Raw genomic sequence first — 15,291 nt, forward strand, 5'->3', positions numbered from 1 at the left:
CATTTTTTTTTGTCAACTCTATAATTTAATCACAAGAGTCTTAGGAAAGAGCATCTCCATTATTACACATAAAAAAAAAAAACCAGAAGTCTGAGGGGCTTAAGCAACCTGCACAAAGTCGCCAAGCCAGTGAAGGCCAGTTCACCCCCAAGTCCCCGCTGATAGGAGATGACACTCTTGTATTTCATGCTGTCCCACTGCAGTCTCTCCAGGACACGCTTTCCAAAGGAACAGAACCATCCCCAGCAGCCAGTAGATGTTGGCCAGCAGACAGCAGAGTTCTCACTGGCATGTTTGTAGTGGTGAAGATATTAGAATACTCCCAAACCCTGCTGCTACCTGACACCCTTTCCTTTCCCCCTGGCAAACTCTCCTCTAACAGGAAGTCCCCGTGCTCATCAACCTAGCCTTGGAGAGTCGGGGTGAGGCCTGAGGCAGAGGGGGGCTTTGTACTTAACAAGTCTCTACAGGTGTGACACCTGACTAAATGTTGACTGCCACTTCTCCCTCCTCTTTCTGCCTCCACAAGCCAGTTCCCCCTGCTGACTTCCTTCTTTCAGGACACCCCTACTTCACTCTGCAGTTCCCCTTCTCTGACGCTAGCTGGAGGCCCTCTCCTTCCCCCGCTGCTGACCCTTCAGCTGGCTGCAGTGGCCTGTGACTGTCTCTTATCTCTGTGGTTCCTATATCTGCCTCCTCTCCCTCCCTCTCCGCGGTCTCCACCCTGGAACAGGCTTCCGTGGAACAGGTCCCTTGGCACCGGCTAACTATTCCCCATTCCCAGGCTGGACTCCGCCCCCCCCCTGCCCTCCCCCCCCACCCTCCCCCCCAGCCCTCCCCCCCCACCCTCCCCCCCACCCTCCTCACCCTCCCCACCCTCCCCCCCACCCTCCCCACCCTCCCCCCCCTCCCGCCCCCCTCCCGCCCCATATAGTCTTCATTTTTATTTTTGAGACAAAGTCCAGCTGTATACCCCATCCTGGCTTGAACTCCCAATCCTCCTGCTTCGGGCTGGAATTAATAGACATGTGCTGTCACAGCCAGGCCTCCTCTGTCTTCTTGAGGTCAAGCACCTAAGGCCAAAACTTCCCGTCCCCAGGAGATATCTATGATCCAGCAAAGCCTGCAACAGGCCTAACCCCAGCGAGAGCCACACCTACTGAAGCCCTTTACGCAGAGAAATTATTTCAGACAAGTTTATTAAACCCAGGAAACCAGCGCCTGCTTATGCTTTCAAGGTTTTCTGCTTCATTCAGTCACAAGGCTCTCATCCACGAAACAAAGCCACTGGTACAAGCCTCAACTCCGCCAAACGGCTTCCCCGCTACTTCCTAAAAGCACAGTTTCCCGCTTCTCGAACACCTCTCTCCGCCCCCTTTCTCCCAGCTGCTGATGCCCCAGGCTTAGCTCCCTGGGCCTGGGTATCCACAATCCGGGCAACAGTAGCTGGTGCTGAGGACACGGCTGATGGTAAACTCTTGCCTGTCTTCTAAGAACTCCTAGCCCAGCTGAAGGAGAAAGGAAGGTGACAGGTAACAGTCAAAGGATAGCCCAGCATCTCCCACACCCAGCAGCCGCGGGAAAGGGCGCTGCAGACTTTACTCTGGGGCAGGCTCACTCCATGCCACGCTCTTGGAGACACTTGGGTGAGCAGTGTGCTTAGTTACTGCAGAGCCCTGGGCCACTACTCATCAACTTCAGGGCCCTGAGAATGTTGCCTAACCTCCCTGTCAGTTTCCTCATCAGTAAAATACCGTGGTGAGTCAGTTCCCTCCAAGGGTAACTGGGAGGTTTAATGGAGTAATGTGTGTAAAGCCTAACAATCCACACAGTAAACAATCCAGCCCTTCTCATTATTTGAATCAAACTACTCCTGGAACTATACAGATGAACAGTACCTTTGCAAGCAGTTACTGGGATGTCAGGTAACTTTTTTTGTTTGGTTGGTTGGTTTGGTTTGTTTCTCGGTGTGTAGCCCTCGCTGTCCTGGAACTAGTGCTGGACCAGGCCAGCCTCCATCTCACAACGATCCGATGCCCTCTGCCTCCCGGATGCTGGGATTACAGGCACACACTTTTTAAAGTAGACGAGAAACTCAACTAAGACACCATTCTACTCCTCTCCTCGTGACCATTCCCGACAGAGTGTATACACAGGGCAGCTGGGAGCTGTCCATGGCATTTTAGGATGATGGCACAGCCTCCCCAGCACTGGGATTTCAGGTATGAACCATCACTGGTTGGTTGGTTGGTTGGTTGGTTGGTTTTAGGAGAGTTACGGGTGGGATACAAAACCCTGGCTCTTACTGCTGGGTGCTGAGACCAATGGAGAAGGCCCCTGGGTCCTTAACTGAATCCAGGCTAATGTATCAAGAATCAAAGGGTCAACACCTTTTCCTTGACACTTGACTAAGCTCGCTCCAGGACCAGACATGCTGCAGGCATGCCCAGGACAGTGCGGACATAGCCAAAAAATAACTATTCTGCTATGAGCTGCATACAGATCTGTCCGTTTTTCCCACAGTATAAAAAGTGTGATGATTTCCCAGGCTTCCTAAGAGCACCAAGTGTAAGGTTACTTAATAACCCTCTGTGTAACGCTACCCCAACCTTTTGCCTTAGAGTCAGCGGCCCAGAAGGATCTCAAAACCATATCAAGCACAGTAAGCTCTAACTGTAGCTGGGGTCACAGCAACAGAGTTCTGTGGTAGGCGGCGGCTCCGAAGCTAACGTGGGAACAAGCAGGGTCCTAGAAAAAACGCTGCGCCCCTCGGTAGCTGTGGGTCAGCTCTCTGGTGGACAACTTCTCGCCCTGTCTTAAAATGAAAGTCCTTCCTTCATGAAGGGGGAAATGGACCCTTGGAGGGCCGATAGCTGGCGGGTAACGGGAATGAGAAAAGGATGTCTAAGTGAAGGGGGAAGAAGACCTAGGACCTGCACCGCGAAGACGCCACCAGCTCTTGGGGTTCACACGCGCGCGCTGGCCTTCCTGGGGTGCTCTGTGGCTGGGAGGGAAATTAGAAAGCGGAGCTGCCAGGCAGGGCAATGCTCAGGCCAAGAACCCTACAGTGATTGCTCAAACGCCCCATCCCGGTTCTCCCAAGTCTGTGGGACTCAGCTTCGGGCACCCGCAGGGCCGAGACGCTCCTCCTTTGGAGGCTTCAGATTTCCAGCCTGAGGACGAGGGATGACGTCAGGTCCCAGGTGTTCTGGGGAGTGCGCGCTCCAGGCGCGGCGCGATCCCGGGAGCGGACTTTCAGGGCAGAGGCACAGCCCCAGGGCTCGCTCCCGCGTGCGCTCCCCGCCGCCCTGCGCCGCGCTGACTTACCCAGAAGTTTCCCTTGAACAGCGAGCCCGTCATGCCGGCGCGGAGGGCTGGGCGCGGAGGAGGGGACGACAGCAGGAGACTAGCCGGATCGCGCCGAGAGCTCTGACCCACCGTCAGGGACAAGGTCCGGCGCAACTTCGGAGTTCCACAATCGCTCCGGGAGGCCGCCCCGGGTCCTAAACCACGCCCGATTGCTCCCGCCCCGCGCCCCGCCCACCCCGCGCACCTGCAGAGGGCCGCCCGCCCTGGCCCTAGGGTGCGGCCGGTCTGAGCCCCATCCTGCAGGACTCCTGAAGGACTGACAGAACCGGTCCTTCTCCCTCCCGAAGTCCACTCCGGGCTCTTCCTACCGGGCCCTCTTGACGTAGGAATCTAGACTACAGATCAGTAGAAACCTTAAGATGCTGAAAACCTGAAATGCAACAACGTATAGGGTGCACGCACCGCCCTGGAGGTGACTGCAGGTCTTAGTCTAAAATGCCAAGAAAAAAAATGCATTACCGATGTTTCCCGTTAGCTCTACATATTTTTTTTTTGAGGGGGGCAGTTTCGAGACAGGGTTTCTCTGAGTAGCCTTGGCTGTCCTGGACTCACTTTGTAGACCAGGCTGGCCTCAAACTCACAGAGATCCACCTGCCCTTGCTTCCAGAGTGCTGGGATTACAAGTGTGCGCCACCACGCCCGCCTCAGCTCTACGTATCTTAACATGAACTCAGTTAATGTCTCTTGTCCACCATCAGTCTCACCCAGCAGTAAAAGCCAAGCTGCATCCACTCCCTCTAGACCCCAACTCTTCCTAAAAATCGAACCAAGGGGTGAAGGCTCACACCTGTAATCCCAGCACTGAGGAAGCTAAAATGAGACTGTGAGTTCAAGCCCAGTCTGGGTTACAGTGTGAGGTCTTCATAAACAAACAAACAAACCAGATAGGACCCGGAGCATGTCAGACTCTTCCTTGCTTGGTAGTAGACAAAGCACGGCTCTGTTCTGGGTGCCTAGAGCCCAACCTGAAACTCAGGCTGAAAGATTGCCCGAAGTCACACTTATATAGGGGATGAAGAGACCAAAGTTGCTAGTCTTAACAGGGTCAAATACTTTGCCCAACATCTTCCTGGGTGAGAAATGCTCAAAGGCAAGAAAAGGAACATTATGCTACCAGGATTGGCACAAAGCCCCTTACCCATCAGGCCAATGCAGCAGGTTCTAGTTAGATCCAGGTACCGTACATGACAACATGAAGGTTCCTTTCTACCCACAAGTCCCACCAGTAAGGTTCTCTCCAGGGACAGGATGAGAGAGACTCCAGCCCAGTTACTCTTCAAGGGCATGCATCCGTTTCTCTGGTTCTTCAGGAGCATTCCGGCACCGAGGTTAGGGGCACTGGCTGCTATTCCAGAGGACTTGAGTTCGATTCCCAGCAGCCACATGGCATCTAACAACAGTCCCTGCTCTGGATGCAGGGAATCTGACACGCATTTAGTATGTTTTTGCTAACAAAGGCATACAAGTGGTGCACAGACATACATGCAGGCAAACACCCATATACATAAAATAATAAAGGATAAGTCAAATAACCAAAAACCACTGAAGTAGAGGCAAGGCAGAGAAGCCTGGCTACACATGCAAGGAGCAACAGGGGCCAAGGAGGGTGAGGATATGCCAGGCGGCAGGTGTGGGTGGACTGCACTGGGGCACAGGGAGCTGGAGCGCTGAAGGCAGTATCAAGACTTTCTCTGGAAGCTTTTTATTTTTAATTTTCTCCCGCTCCTCTGCTCTCCTCCGCTCTCTCCTCCCCTCCTCACCACTCCCCCCTTCCCACCTCTCCCCTCCCCTTCCCTCCCCTCCCCTCTTCTCTCCCCTCCCCTCCCCTCCTCTCCCCACCTCTCTTCAATACTGGGTGTTTCATTCAGGTCCCTGTCCTAATGTTCTCTGTGGAATGTTTATGTTACCTGCTCACTTGTATTTGAGACACAGTCTTACTAAGTTACCCAAGACAGCCTTGAACTCACTCTGTAGCCCAGGCAGGTTTTGAATTAGCCACTCTCCTGCCTCAGCCTCTAAAATTACTGGAATTATAGACCTGTGTCACCATAGCCATCAGGAAGCCTGTGACAAATATCTCAGATAAATCCTTATTATCTATATTTTAAATTTTTTCTGATTTTGTTTTTAAAGATTTATTTATTATTTATACAGTATTCTGCCTGCATGTGTGCCTGCACACCAGAAGAAGGCACCAGATCTCACTATAGATGGTTATGAGCTACCATGTGAGTGCTGGGAATTAAACTCAGGACTTGGAAGAACAGCTAGTGCTCTTAACCTCTGAGCCATCTCTCCAGCCCCTGGTTTTGTCTTTTGTTTTTTGTTTTCAAGACAGAGTCTCACTATGAAGCTCTGGCTGACCTGGAACTCACTATGTAGCCCAAGCAGGCCTGGAATCCAAAGATCTGCCTGCTTCTGCCTCCCAAGTGCTGGGATCAAAGGAGTGTTCCACTATGTCTGGCTTATATTTTAATTTGTAATGTTTATATTACTTTTAAATCAATCTCGACAAGGCCCCCATGCTACAGTGACATCTGGCCCCCTGACACTGGCTTTTAAGATTTCTGACTTTTAACTCTCTTCCACCCCCTGGTGGTAAAATTGAAATTTGAAAGTGGCTGTTCAGGATGCCAGAAAACGATCTTCAAATGCAGGGGTTTTTTGTTTTGTTTTGTTTTGTTTTTGTTGTTTATTACACCTGTTTGTTAATTTATTTATTTAGCTACTAAGTGTGGGGACCTGTATATGCCACTTCATGTGTGGCGGACACAGGACATCTGGGGATCCAACCCAAGTCTTCATGCTTGGCTAAAAGCACTTTTTCCACTGGCAAGCCCATGGGGGCATTTAGTGGATCTTAAAAAATATTTATTTTCATTTTTATGTATGTGTATGTGTGGAGGCTACTCATGGAGGCCAGAAGAGGTGTAGGAACCTCTTGAAGCTGGAGTTACAGGCAGTTGTGAGCCACACCACATGGATGCTGGGAAATGAACTTCAGGCCTCTGAAAGAGCAAGTGGTACTCCCTCCCTCTCCTGCCCCTCCCCCACCACCTGGCAAGTGCTGTGTTAAAACAACAAGGTATGTGTAGCTCTATCTATGGGTCTATGAGAAACGTTGTATATTTTTGCTAACAGTTAAATAATACTATCACAGAAATTATGCAATAATGAAACAGTGACTAGACCATTTATTATAATTACTGTATTTTAATAATATGCATTTCATGGCTAAATTCATACTGTATTCAAGAATTTGAGTTTTTCTTTTTAACTTAACAGTATTTCATAAAGGCTTCTAAAGTTACGATGTACTTTTTTCCTAACAAAAAAAAAGTTTAATTACAGCCTGGAGAGATGGCTCAGCAGTTAAGAGCACTGACTGCTCTTCCAGAGGTCCTGAGTTTAATTCCCAGAACCACTTGGTGGCTCACAGCCATTTATAACATGATCTGATGACCTCTTCTGGCCTGCAGATGTACATGCAGGCAGAGTACTGTATACATAATATTGAATAAATATATCTTTTTAAAAAAAAAAAGTTTAATTACATACAATGCTGGTTCCTGTATGGGCAAATAGACTTCTTGCATGGAAAAATAGAAAATCTCTTTAAGGAGATTTTCACTGTATCACTGAAATATAAAATGTGACTGCCTTTTCACAGAGTATGTCAAATGTTGACGTACTCTAAATATATTCTCACACACACAAAGTGAAATATTTATACAGTTGCTTAAAGTAGAGTAGCTATTTGGGGGCTGAGCGTGGTGGCACATGCCTTTAATCCCAGCACTTGGGAGGCAGAGACAGGCGGATCACTGTGAATTCGAGACCAGCCTTGTCTACAAAGTGAGTCCAGTACAGCCAAGGCTAACACAGAGAGACCCTGTCTTGAAAAACCAAAAAAGAAGGAAAAAAGAGAAAAAGAAAGAAAGAAAAAGAGTAGCTATTTGGGAGAAATTTTTAAAAATCTACCTGTGAGAAATTAGGTCAATGCATCATTGTATGTCTATACAAAGAAATCCTATGCAAGCAGAAAAAAAATGAGGAATCATCATATATTCTTCTAAGAGAAAGAAAAGGAAGATGCAAAACAAGTTACTGTTTCAACAGGGAGATGAGAAGTCAAGAGCACGGACTGTTCTTCCAAAGGTTCTGAGTTCAATTCCCAGCAACCACATGGTGGCTCACAACCATCTATAATGAGATTCGGTGCCCTCTTGTGGCCTGCAGGCACATGTGCAGGCAGAATTCTGTATAAACAATAGATAAATAAAATCTGAGAGAGAGAGAGAGAGAGAGAGAGAGAGAGAGAGAACTACTACTCACTGTGTGCCATTTTTCAGCTTTGAATTTCTACCCTGTGAATTAATAGCAAACATAAATTTTTTTAAGGTTTATTTACTTATTTTATGTATACGAGTGCTCTATCTGCATGTACACCTGCAGGCCAGAAGAGGGTGTCAGATCACATTACAGATGGATGTGAGCCACTATGTGGTTGCTGGGAATTGACTCAAGCCCTCTGGAAGAATAGTCAGTGCTCTTAACCTCTGAGCCATCTCTCTAGCCCCCCTAAATCAGTTTTCCATCTGCAATGCACACAGATCTCCCGTTTGATGGCCTAGAACTACCTACCTAGCACATTATGAACACCCAGTACTACTTGATTCAGTTAAATTGAGTTTCATTTCATTAAAGTTTTGGGTTTTTTTTTTGTTTTTGTTTGTTTGTTTGTTTTTGTTTTGTTTTGGTTTTGGGTTTTTTTGTTTTTTTTTGTTTTTTTTTGGTTTTTTTTGTTTTTTTTTTTTTTAGCCCACTAGTCATGATTGTGAAGCCTCATCTCTCTGTGTCCTCTGAAACCTTTGTCTGGTCAAAAACATGACTTGAAAAAGCTTTGGAGCAGGCTAATCTGTTTTTTACTCCTAAACATTAGGTGACTTCAAAACCAAATTGCCTCCTCCCCCACCTGCCAGCCTCAACCAGTTTGCCTATTGCCGCAAAATAGGCACTTGATTTTTAAAAAGCAAAGCAAGGTGGCACATGCCTGTAATGCCAGCTGAGGCAGGAAAATGCTGAAAGTTCAAGGTCGGCCTGACCTATATAATATATTTAAGGCCACTGAACCTTGCCAGGCCATGGTGGCGCATGCCTTTAATCCCAGCACTCAGGAGGCAAGGGCAGGCTGTGAGTTCAAGGTTAGCCTGGTCTACAAAGTGAGTCTAGAACAGTCAAGGCTACATAGAGAGACCCTGTCTTGAAAAACAACAACAAAAAGGCCAGCCTGGTCTACACAGCAATACTTGGCCTCACAAAAATAAAATGAAATAAAATAAGTAAAAATAAAACCTCAGTAGTTTAAACAATAAACACCTATTGTTTTGCACAGCTTCTCTGAGAATTTAAGAGCTGTTGTTTAAACGGTGTCTCATCAGACTAAAGGTGACTCTGTGCTCCAGGCTCAAATGCAGCTGCAAAATCTACCTTCTGATTGCTTCCATGCTCACTGGCTAGTTACTAGGTGACTATTTTCCTGAGATTCACCTAGCATTCCGTAGGTCTGTGTTCAAAGTGTCTCCCACTGCTGAAACCTGCTTTCCCCAGAGCCAGTGAGATAAGAGGGACAGGAGAGACAGACAGAAATTCACAGGGAAGCCACATTATTTTTATAACCTAGTCTCAAGCCCTATTTTGAGATATGTCACTAGCAAGTGCCAGGAGTTTCGACCTAGGGTATAACTTGATCCACCAGCCACTCTGAGTCTAAATGGAGGCTCCCCGGCAGCAGATCTTCTCCTGCCCATCTCTGGCTATCTGGAAATTTATGATGAGGAATTATCCTCGTTGCCCTCAATGCCGACTTGTAACATTTCTATTGGGAGACACAAGACCAAATCAAATCCACTAATGAAAAATGAAAATAAGAGTTCTAATTGAAAAGTCTCTGGCTTGGCTGGCATAGTGCTGTGTACTCCAGTCTTGGCACTTGAGAGGCTGCAACTGGAGGTCATGAGAGACAGGGTAAGGAGGAGAAGGAAGAAAAGAAAGAAGAAAGGAGGGCTGGAGAGATGGTTCAGAGGTTAAGGACATTGTCTGCTCTCTTCCAAAGGTCCCGAGTTCAATTCCCAGCAACCACATGGTGGCTCACAGCCATCTAAAATGAGATCTGGTTCCCTTTTCTGGTGTGCAGGTGTACGTGCAAGCAGAACACTGTATAAATAATAAATAAATCTTTTTAAAAAGAAAGAAATAAGAAGGGGTGAGGGGAGTCAAGGACAGGGGGAAGGAATGGCGCAAAGGGAATTGTAGAGACACCCGAGCCAGCACTGGCTTCATGCACAGCCAGATTCGGAGCTCAGGCATGGCACAAGACATGTGAGTTTCTCTGCCTCGGGGCCTGCCTAGGCTGTGTTGGATTCATTTCAAGCTCCACACATTAGCTCCTGGCAGCTCTGTGCTGCTCCACAGGAGAGATAGTACCTCTCTCTCTTCCTTAACATTCCAAATAAACCTTGCCTCAGCATCCCTGCAAGAATCACACTGCTACCTCTCTGGGCATAATTAGTGCCAGGCAAGGATGGGTGCTGCACTTCTGGAATGGAACGCCCACCAGCAGCACACCAGCCAAGAGTGGAAGATGGGAAGGAATTGCCATTGACGCTGGGTAAAGGGATGCAAGCATATTCTAATTATAAGGTTACTCTCGAGCTTTCAGCCACAAAACACTGCTTTCTTCATGTCTGTCTGTTCACACAGCCACTGAGTTCCCTTTTTGCTCATGCTAACCAAATCCCAATGCCCACACCTGGCTTCTTTAACCTTCCCAAACCACCCCAAAACCTGAGCTTTTCATTCCAATTCAGTTCTTACCTCCACTCCCTGGGGTGAACTTTGCAGGTTTCCTGGGTCACCCTCTGCTCTCTGTGCTGTGCACAGCTCTTATTGACAGTCCTCAGTATTTTCTCACTTCCTGAATTTTTACAATTTGTCAGCCTTATCAAATAAATTAGCCCTAAAGACCATTGCTTATAGCCTGACATTCTCGTAGCTACCTACCTCACAAGAAGACTGCCAAGTGTCTCAAGGTAAGGGTGGGATTTTTCTCCTACAAACATGCAGGTTAGGATGGAAGGCTGACAGGGAATCCAACCGCAGGACTCACGTTTGCTTCAGTTCCATCATGTTTGGTCTCTCTCTTCCAGGGAGCCAGAGAACGCTGGACAGGGAAGTTAGGCAGAGGACACCTGACAGGGGAGATAGGCAGAGGACATCTGACAGTTGCCATGTAGCTAAAACAGAGTGGCATTTCAGGAACTCAGACTGGCCAAACAGAGCCCTGGTCCTCAAGCATTAGAGGGCAAGGGTAAGTAAGCCATGTCAAATCAGCGTCAAAATCTGAGAAGTTGGATTTCATCAGTGGACTCAGAACTGAGATATCTAAAGAAGGTAAACACGGTGCAGGAACGGAATCCAAACAAATGCCTTCTTCAGGAAGGACCTCAAGTAGGACAGGGTTAGCTGCGTGGTGGGCGTTGATTTTTGTTTGTTTCTTTGTTTTTTTTGGAGTGGGGAGCTTGGTTTTCAATCCTGGGGAGGTAGACATTGGAGCATCTCTGGAGCTTGCAGGCCAGCCAGTCTAGCTAAATCAAAGAGCTTAAGGTTCATTTTTAAAAATGTGAGGAACAATTGAAAAAGACACCCAACATTGACCTCTGGCCTCTACACCCACCCACCCACATTAACATATGCACAATATAAACATTCGGGAATATGTACACAAGAAAGGAAGAAGAGCTGGGCATGGTGGCGCATGCCTGTAATCCCAGCACTCGGGAGGCAGAGGCAGGTGGATCGCTGTGAGTTCGAGGCCAGTCTGGTCTACAAAGTGAGTCCAGGACAGCCAAGGCTACACAGAGAAACCCTGTCTTGAAAAAAAAAAGGAAAGAAAGGAAGGAAGAAGAAAGGAATAGAGGGAGGTAGGAAGAGACAGACAGACAGACAGACAGAAGATAGATAGACAGACAGGTTAAGCTGGATGTGATTTTTGCTGCCTGTGCCCTCAGCACTGAGAGGGCTGAAGAAGGAAGATGTCTATCAGATTGAGGCCAGCCTAAGCTACATAACAACTTCCAGGCAAGTCTTGGCTGCAAAACAAGACCCCTTCTCAAAAACAAATAAAGGGCTGGAGGATGGCTCTGCAGTTAAGAGCATTTTCTGCTTTTCCAGAGGGCCAGTTTGGTCCCCAACTTGTACATTTGGAGCTCACAACTGCATCTAACTCCAACTTCACGGGATCTGATGCCCTCTTCTGGCCACTATGGACACTGCTGGAAGTGAACTCTAGGTTTTTTGTTTGGTTTTTGGTTTTTTGAGATAGAATTTCTCTGTGTAGCCTTGGCTGTCCTGGAACTCTCTTTGCAGACCAGGCTGCCCTTGAACTCACAGAGTGCTGGGATCAAAGGCACGCGCCACCACGCTGGGTGGTGTACTCTTAAATGAACCATCTCTCTAGGCCCCTTGACTTTTCTTTTTAAAAATTTGTGTTAATCCCAGCACTTGGGAGGCAAAGGCTGGGGCTTTGCCACAGCCACGGGGCTGAGGCCCTGGGGTCCTTGGCATGGCTGTGCCCATATCAACAATACACACTCACGTAGGACTTCACTCACTCAGTTCTTCCTCTGCTCCCTACACACACAGAATGTAGCTCAGGAAGATAGAAGAGCAACCCAGTGAGCAAGCTCCTGGTTCTGTTCACGTTCCTGCCTTGATGTCCCTCAGTGATGGACCTTGATGTAAGCCAAGTAACAGTCCTTCCACCTTACTTTTGGCTATGGTGTTCATCACAGCAATAGGATGCAAACAAGAAACAGGGCTGAGAAGTTATTTACAGGAGCATGGGCACCTTGTCAGTGTGCACACCGCCATGTAAAAAATGTCTCCCCTTCCCCCACCAACTACGAACTGCCTCGATTCTCTCCACTTTGATGAGCCCAATCTTGTGTGGGTAATCAAGAGTGCCATGGCTATGCCATGTGAGGAAGATAGCATTCCACAAAGCTCTACCCTCTCTGAGTCAACATACTTGATTTTTTAAGTACTTTTATTCCTGTGTGCATGCGTGCATAAATGTGTGCGTGTGTGTGCCACAAAATGTGGCAGGAGACGACTTTGTAGCCAGTTCTCCTACCATTTTTGGGCTCTAAGGATTGAACTCATGTCACCAGCCGTTGTATGGTAAGTATCTACTTGTTGAGTCAGCTTTACTGGCCTCTACATTTGTTCACTACATATATATGTGTGAGAAGTCAGAGGACAGCTTTGTGGAACTGACTCTCCCCTTTACACCGGCTCCAGGTATCACTAAGTGTGCAGAAGCAGCTCTATGCACTGAGCCATCTCAGTGGTCTTGAATCCACCTTTTTAGCTCTCCTGTGTACACAATCCTATCCAGGCCAGAAAACTAGACATCAAACACTGCTTCTTGTACTCCCAGTGAGATGCCTTTCCTCTTTTTGTCAGTCTTTAGGTCCATGAGAACCACAGCTGGCAGCAGTATCTAAGTTCCCTGTGTTGATTTGAATGAGGACCACCCCCACCCGCACCCCTGTATTTGGACACTTGGTAGATGATGGCACTGCTCAGTGATACAAAGCTTTAGAAGGTGGCCCCTTCCTGGGCCAGGTTTTGAGGGCTTAGCTCTTGCCCTGCTTCCTGTTCACTGCTACCTGCTCCTGCTGCTGCCATGGCACGCCTTCTTCCCATTACACAATCTGTCTCTGCAGCCATTAACTAAAGCATGCTTCCTTCCTTAAATTGCTGTTGGTCATAGCATTTTATTACAGCATCAGAGAGCTATATACAGTACAGAAGTGGGTTTTCAAGAAAGTTGTTTTGCGTAGGAATGTAGATGACTTTGGAATTTGGGGCTAGGAAAGTGGTTGAACGCTCTAAGCAGAGCTTAATAAACCATTCTAGTAGGAGCCTCAGAGTGTAATGCAACCTGCGCAGGCCAGCTCATGAAATTTCAGAGGTCAGAGGCTTTAGGAAGAATCTGGCTGTATCCTGCCCATGCCTTGAGAGAGCCTGAGGCTAAACTAAAAAGCAATATACTAATTTGACTGCAGAAATTTCAAGATAGCATCGAGTCGGTGGCATGGTTGTTACTGACTGCTCTTAGGTCTAAAATGACAAACATCTACATGGAAAATGTTTGGAACAAAGTTTCGTGTTGCAGCCAGGCCATGTGTTAGGGGCTGTTGTTTAGATTAGTGCTACTGAAGTGAACCCTCTTGATTTGCCCTGCAAAGAGAAAGGTGCTTCAAATCAAGACTCCACCAGCTAAAACTCCAACTTGTGAAGAACCTAGTAAGTTCTTGCTTCCAGAATATAATTGCACACAAAAGCTGCTGTAAATGTGGTCCAAGGGTCCATCTCAAGCCGGCAGCTGAACTTGGCAGTGTCATCTACATAGTAGTAGTTTGGAAGACTGAAAGGGTTGAGATTCTTCCTCCATGGTTTCAGTGCTGTTGAGGCTTGAAAGAAGCTGATGGCTGGATTACAACAGGCTCACAGATGTTGGAGGTCATAGGACCTGAAACATCTCCCAATTGCATATAGGGAGTAGAAGCAGACTAAGGCAAACAGTAAAGCTGGGAGGGCGTGCTGAGCCATCTAAGCCCTTTCTCTCTCTCTCTCTTTTTTTTTGTAAGATTTATTTATTTATTATGTATACACATTACATTAGAGATGGTTGTGAGTCAACATGTAGTTGCTGGGAATTGAACTCATGACCTTTGGAAGAACAGTCAATGTTCTTACCCTCTGAGCCATCCCTCCAGCCCCCATCTAAGCCATTTCAAACACAAGGCTCAGACACCCAACACAGAGGTACAGGATTTGGAGTGTGCCCTGCTGGGTTTTGGTCCTTTGGTACACTCTTCTCTCATTATTACTCCCATTTAGAATAGGAGTGCATCCTTTAATCACAGCACTTATGAGGCATAGGCAGGTGGATCTTCCTAAGTTCAAGGCCAGCCTGCTATACACAGTGAGTCCAGGTCAGCCACGGCTACTTATTCCACAGAGAAACTGTCTGGTTGGGGTGTACACTGTAATGCTAAAAGTATGTAATTCTTGTACATAACTTATGTTTAGTGTCCCTCAAATCTATTCCCATCCCTAATTCTCTGTTTTGTTTTTGGGTTTTCAAGTCAGGGTTTCTCTATGGAGCCCTGAATGTCCTAGAACTCCCCCTGTGTTAAACTTACGGAGATCCACCTGCCTCTGCTTCCCAAGTGCTGAGATTAAAGACATGTACCATACACCCTGCTTTTCTTAAGTACTCCAACAAAGCATATTCCCTCTCCAGATGTCTTTGGCAGCTCCTCACCACTGAAGCTTGTGAATGCTTTAGTGGTATTCAAAGCCTCCATAAGGCCCTAGTGCATAAATCACCTCAGCATAAAAACTGGTACAAAGTGAGCTAGCCTGTGCAACAGGCAGACCCTACCTTAAAGGGAGGAGGGAGATTAAAATAAAACCAGACACAGTGGCACATACCTGTAACTTACTAAGCAGGAGCTGGAGAACCAAGAGGTTATGGTCAGTCTCAGCCACACGCTACGTTTCAGGCAGCCTGGGTTATGAAACTAAAGGCCTGAGCCCTGGCCAGCTCATCTCCAACATGTAGCAACAGAAAGACAACGAGGGTTATAATGGACAAAACTTAGTCAGGGTCTCATTTACCTCAGGCTGGCCTTAAATCACGAAGAAACCAGTAATGACTTGACTTTTTGATCCTCTCTTCCTCAACTCTCAAATACAATGCTGGGATTGTAAGTATGCACCGCTCCCTTTATGATCCTGGGAATCAAACCTAGCTTCACAGGTGCTGGTATTTATCAACTGAGACAGGAC

At 47.4% G+C, this 15,291-nt stretch overlaps 1 protein-coding gene across 1 annotated transcript in view; it reads right to left on the reverse strand.

Moving 5' to 3' along the window:
- Window positions 1-3,507, reverse strand: part of PSTPIP2 (proline-serine-threonine phosphatase interacting protein 2) — a 73,374-nt gene extending 69,867 nt beyond the window's left edge. Inside the window, exon 1 of the mRNA XM_084778397.1 lies at window positions 3,328-3,507. Coding sequence (XP_084634523.1) covers window positions 3,328-3,360 — 33 coding nt within the window. The 5' untranslated portion in view covers window positions 3,361-3,507. The remainder of the gene's footprint in view (window positions 1-3,327) is intronic.
- Between the last annotated feature and the right edge of the window lie 11,784 nt (window positions 3,508-15,291).

The sequence above is a fragment of the Acomys minous genome (assembly GCF_964271855.1).
Source record: "Acomys minous genome assembly, chromosome: 4".
Lineage (NCBI taxonomy): Eukaryota > Metazoa > Chordata > Mammalia > Rodentia > Muridae > Acomys > Acomys minous.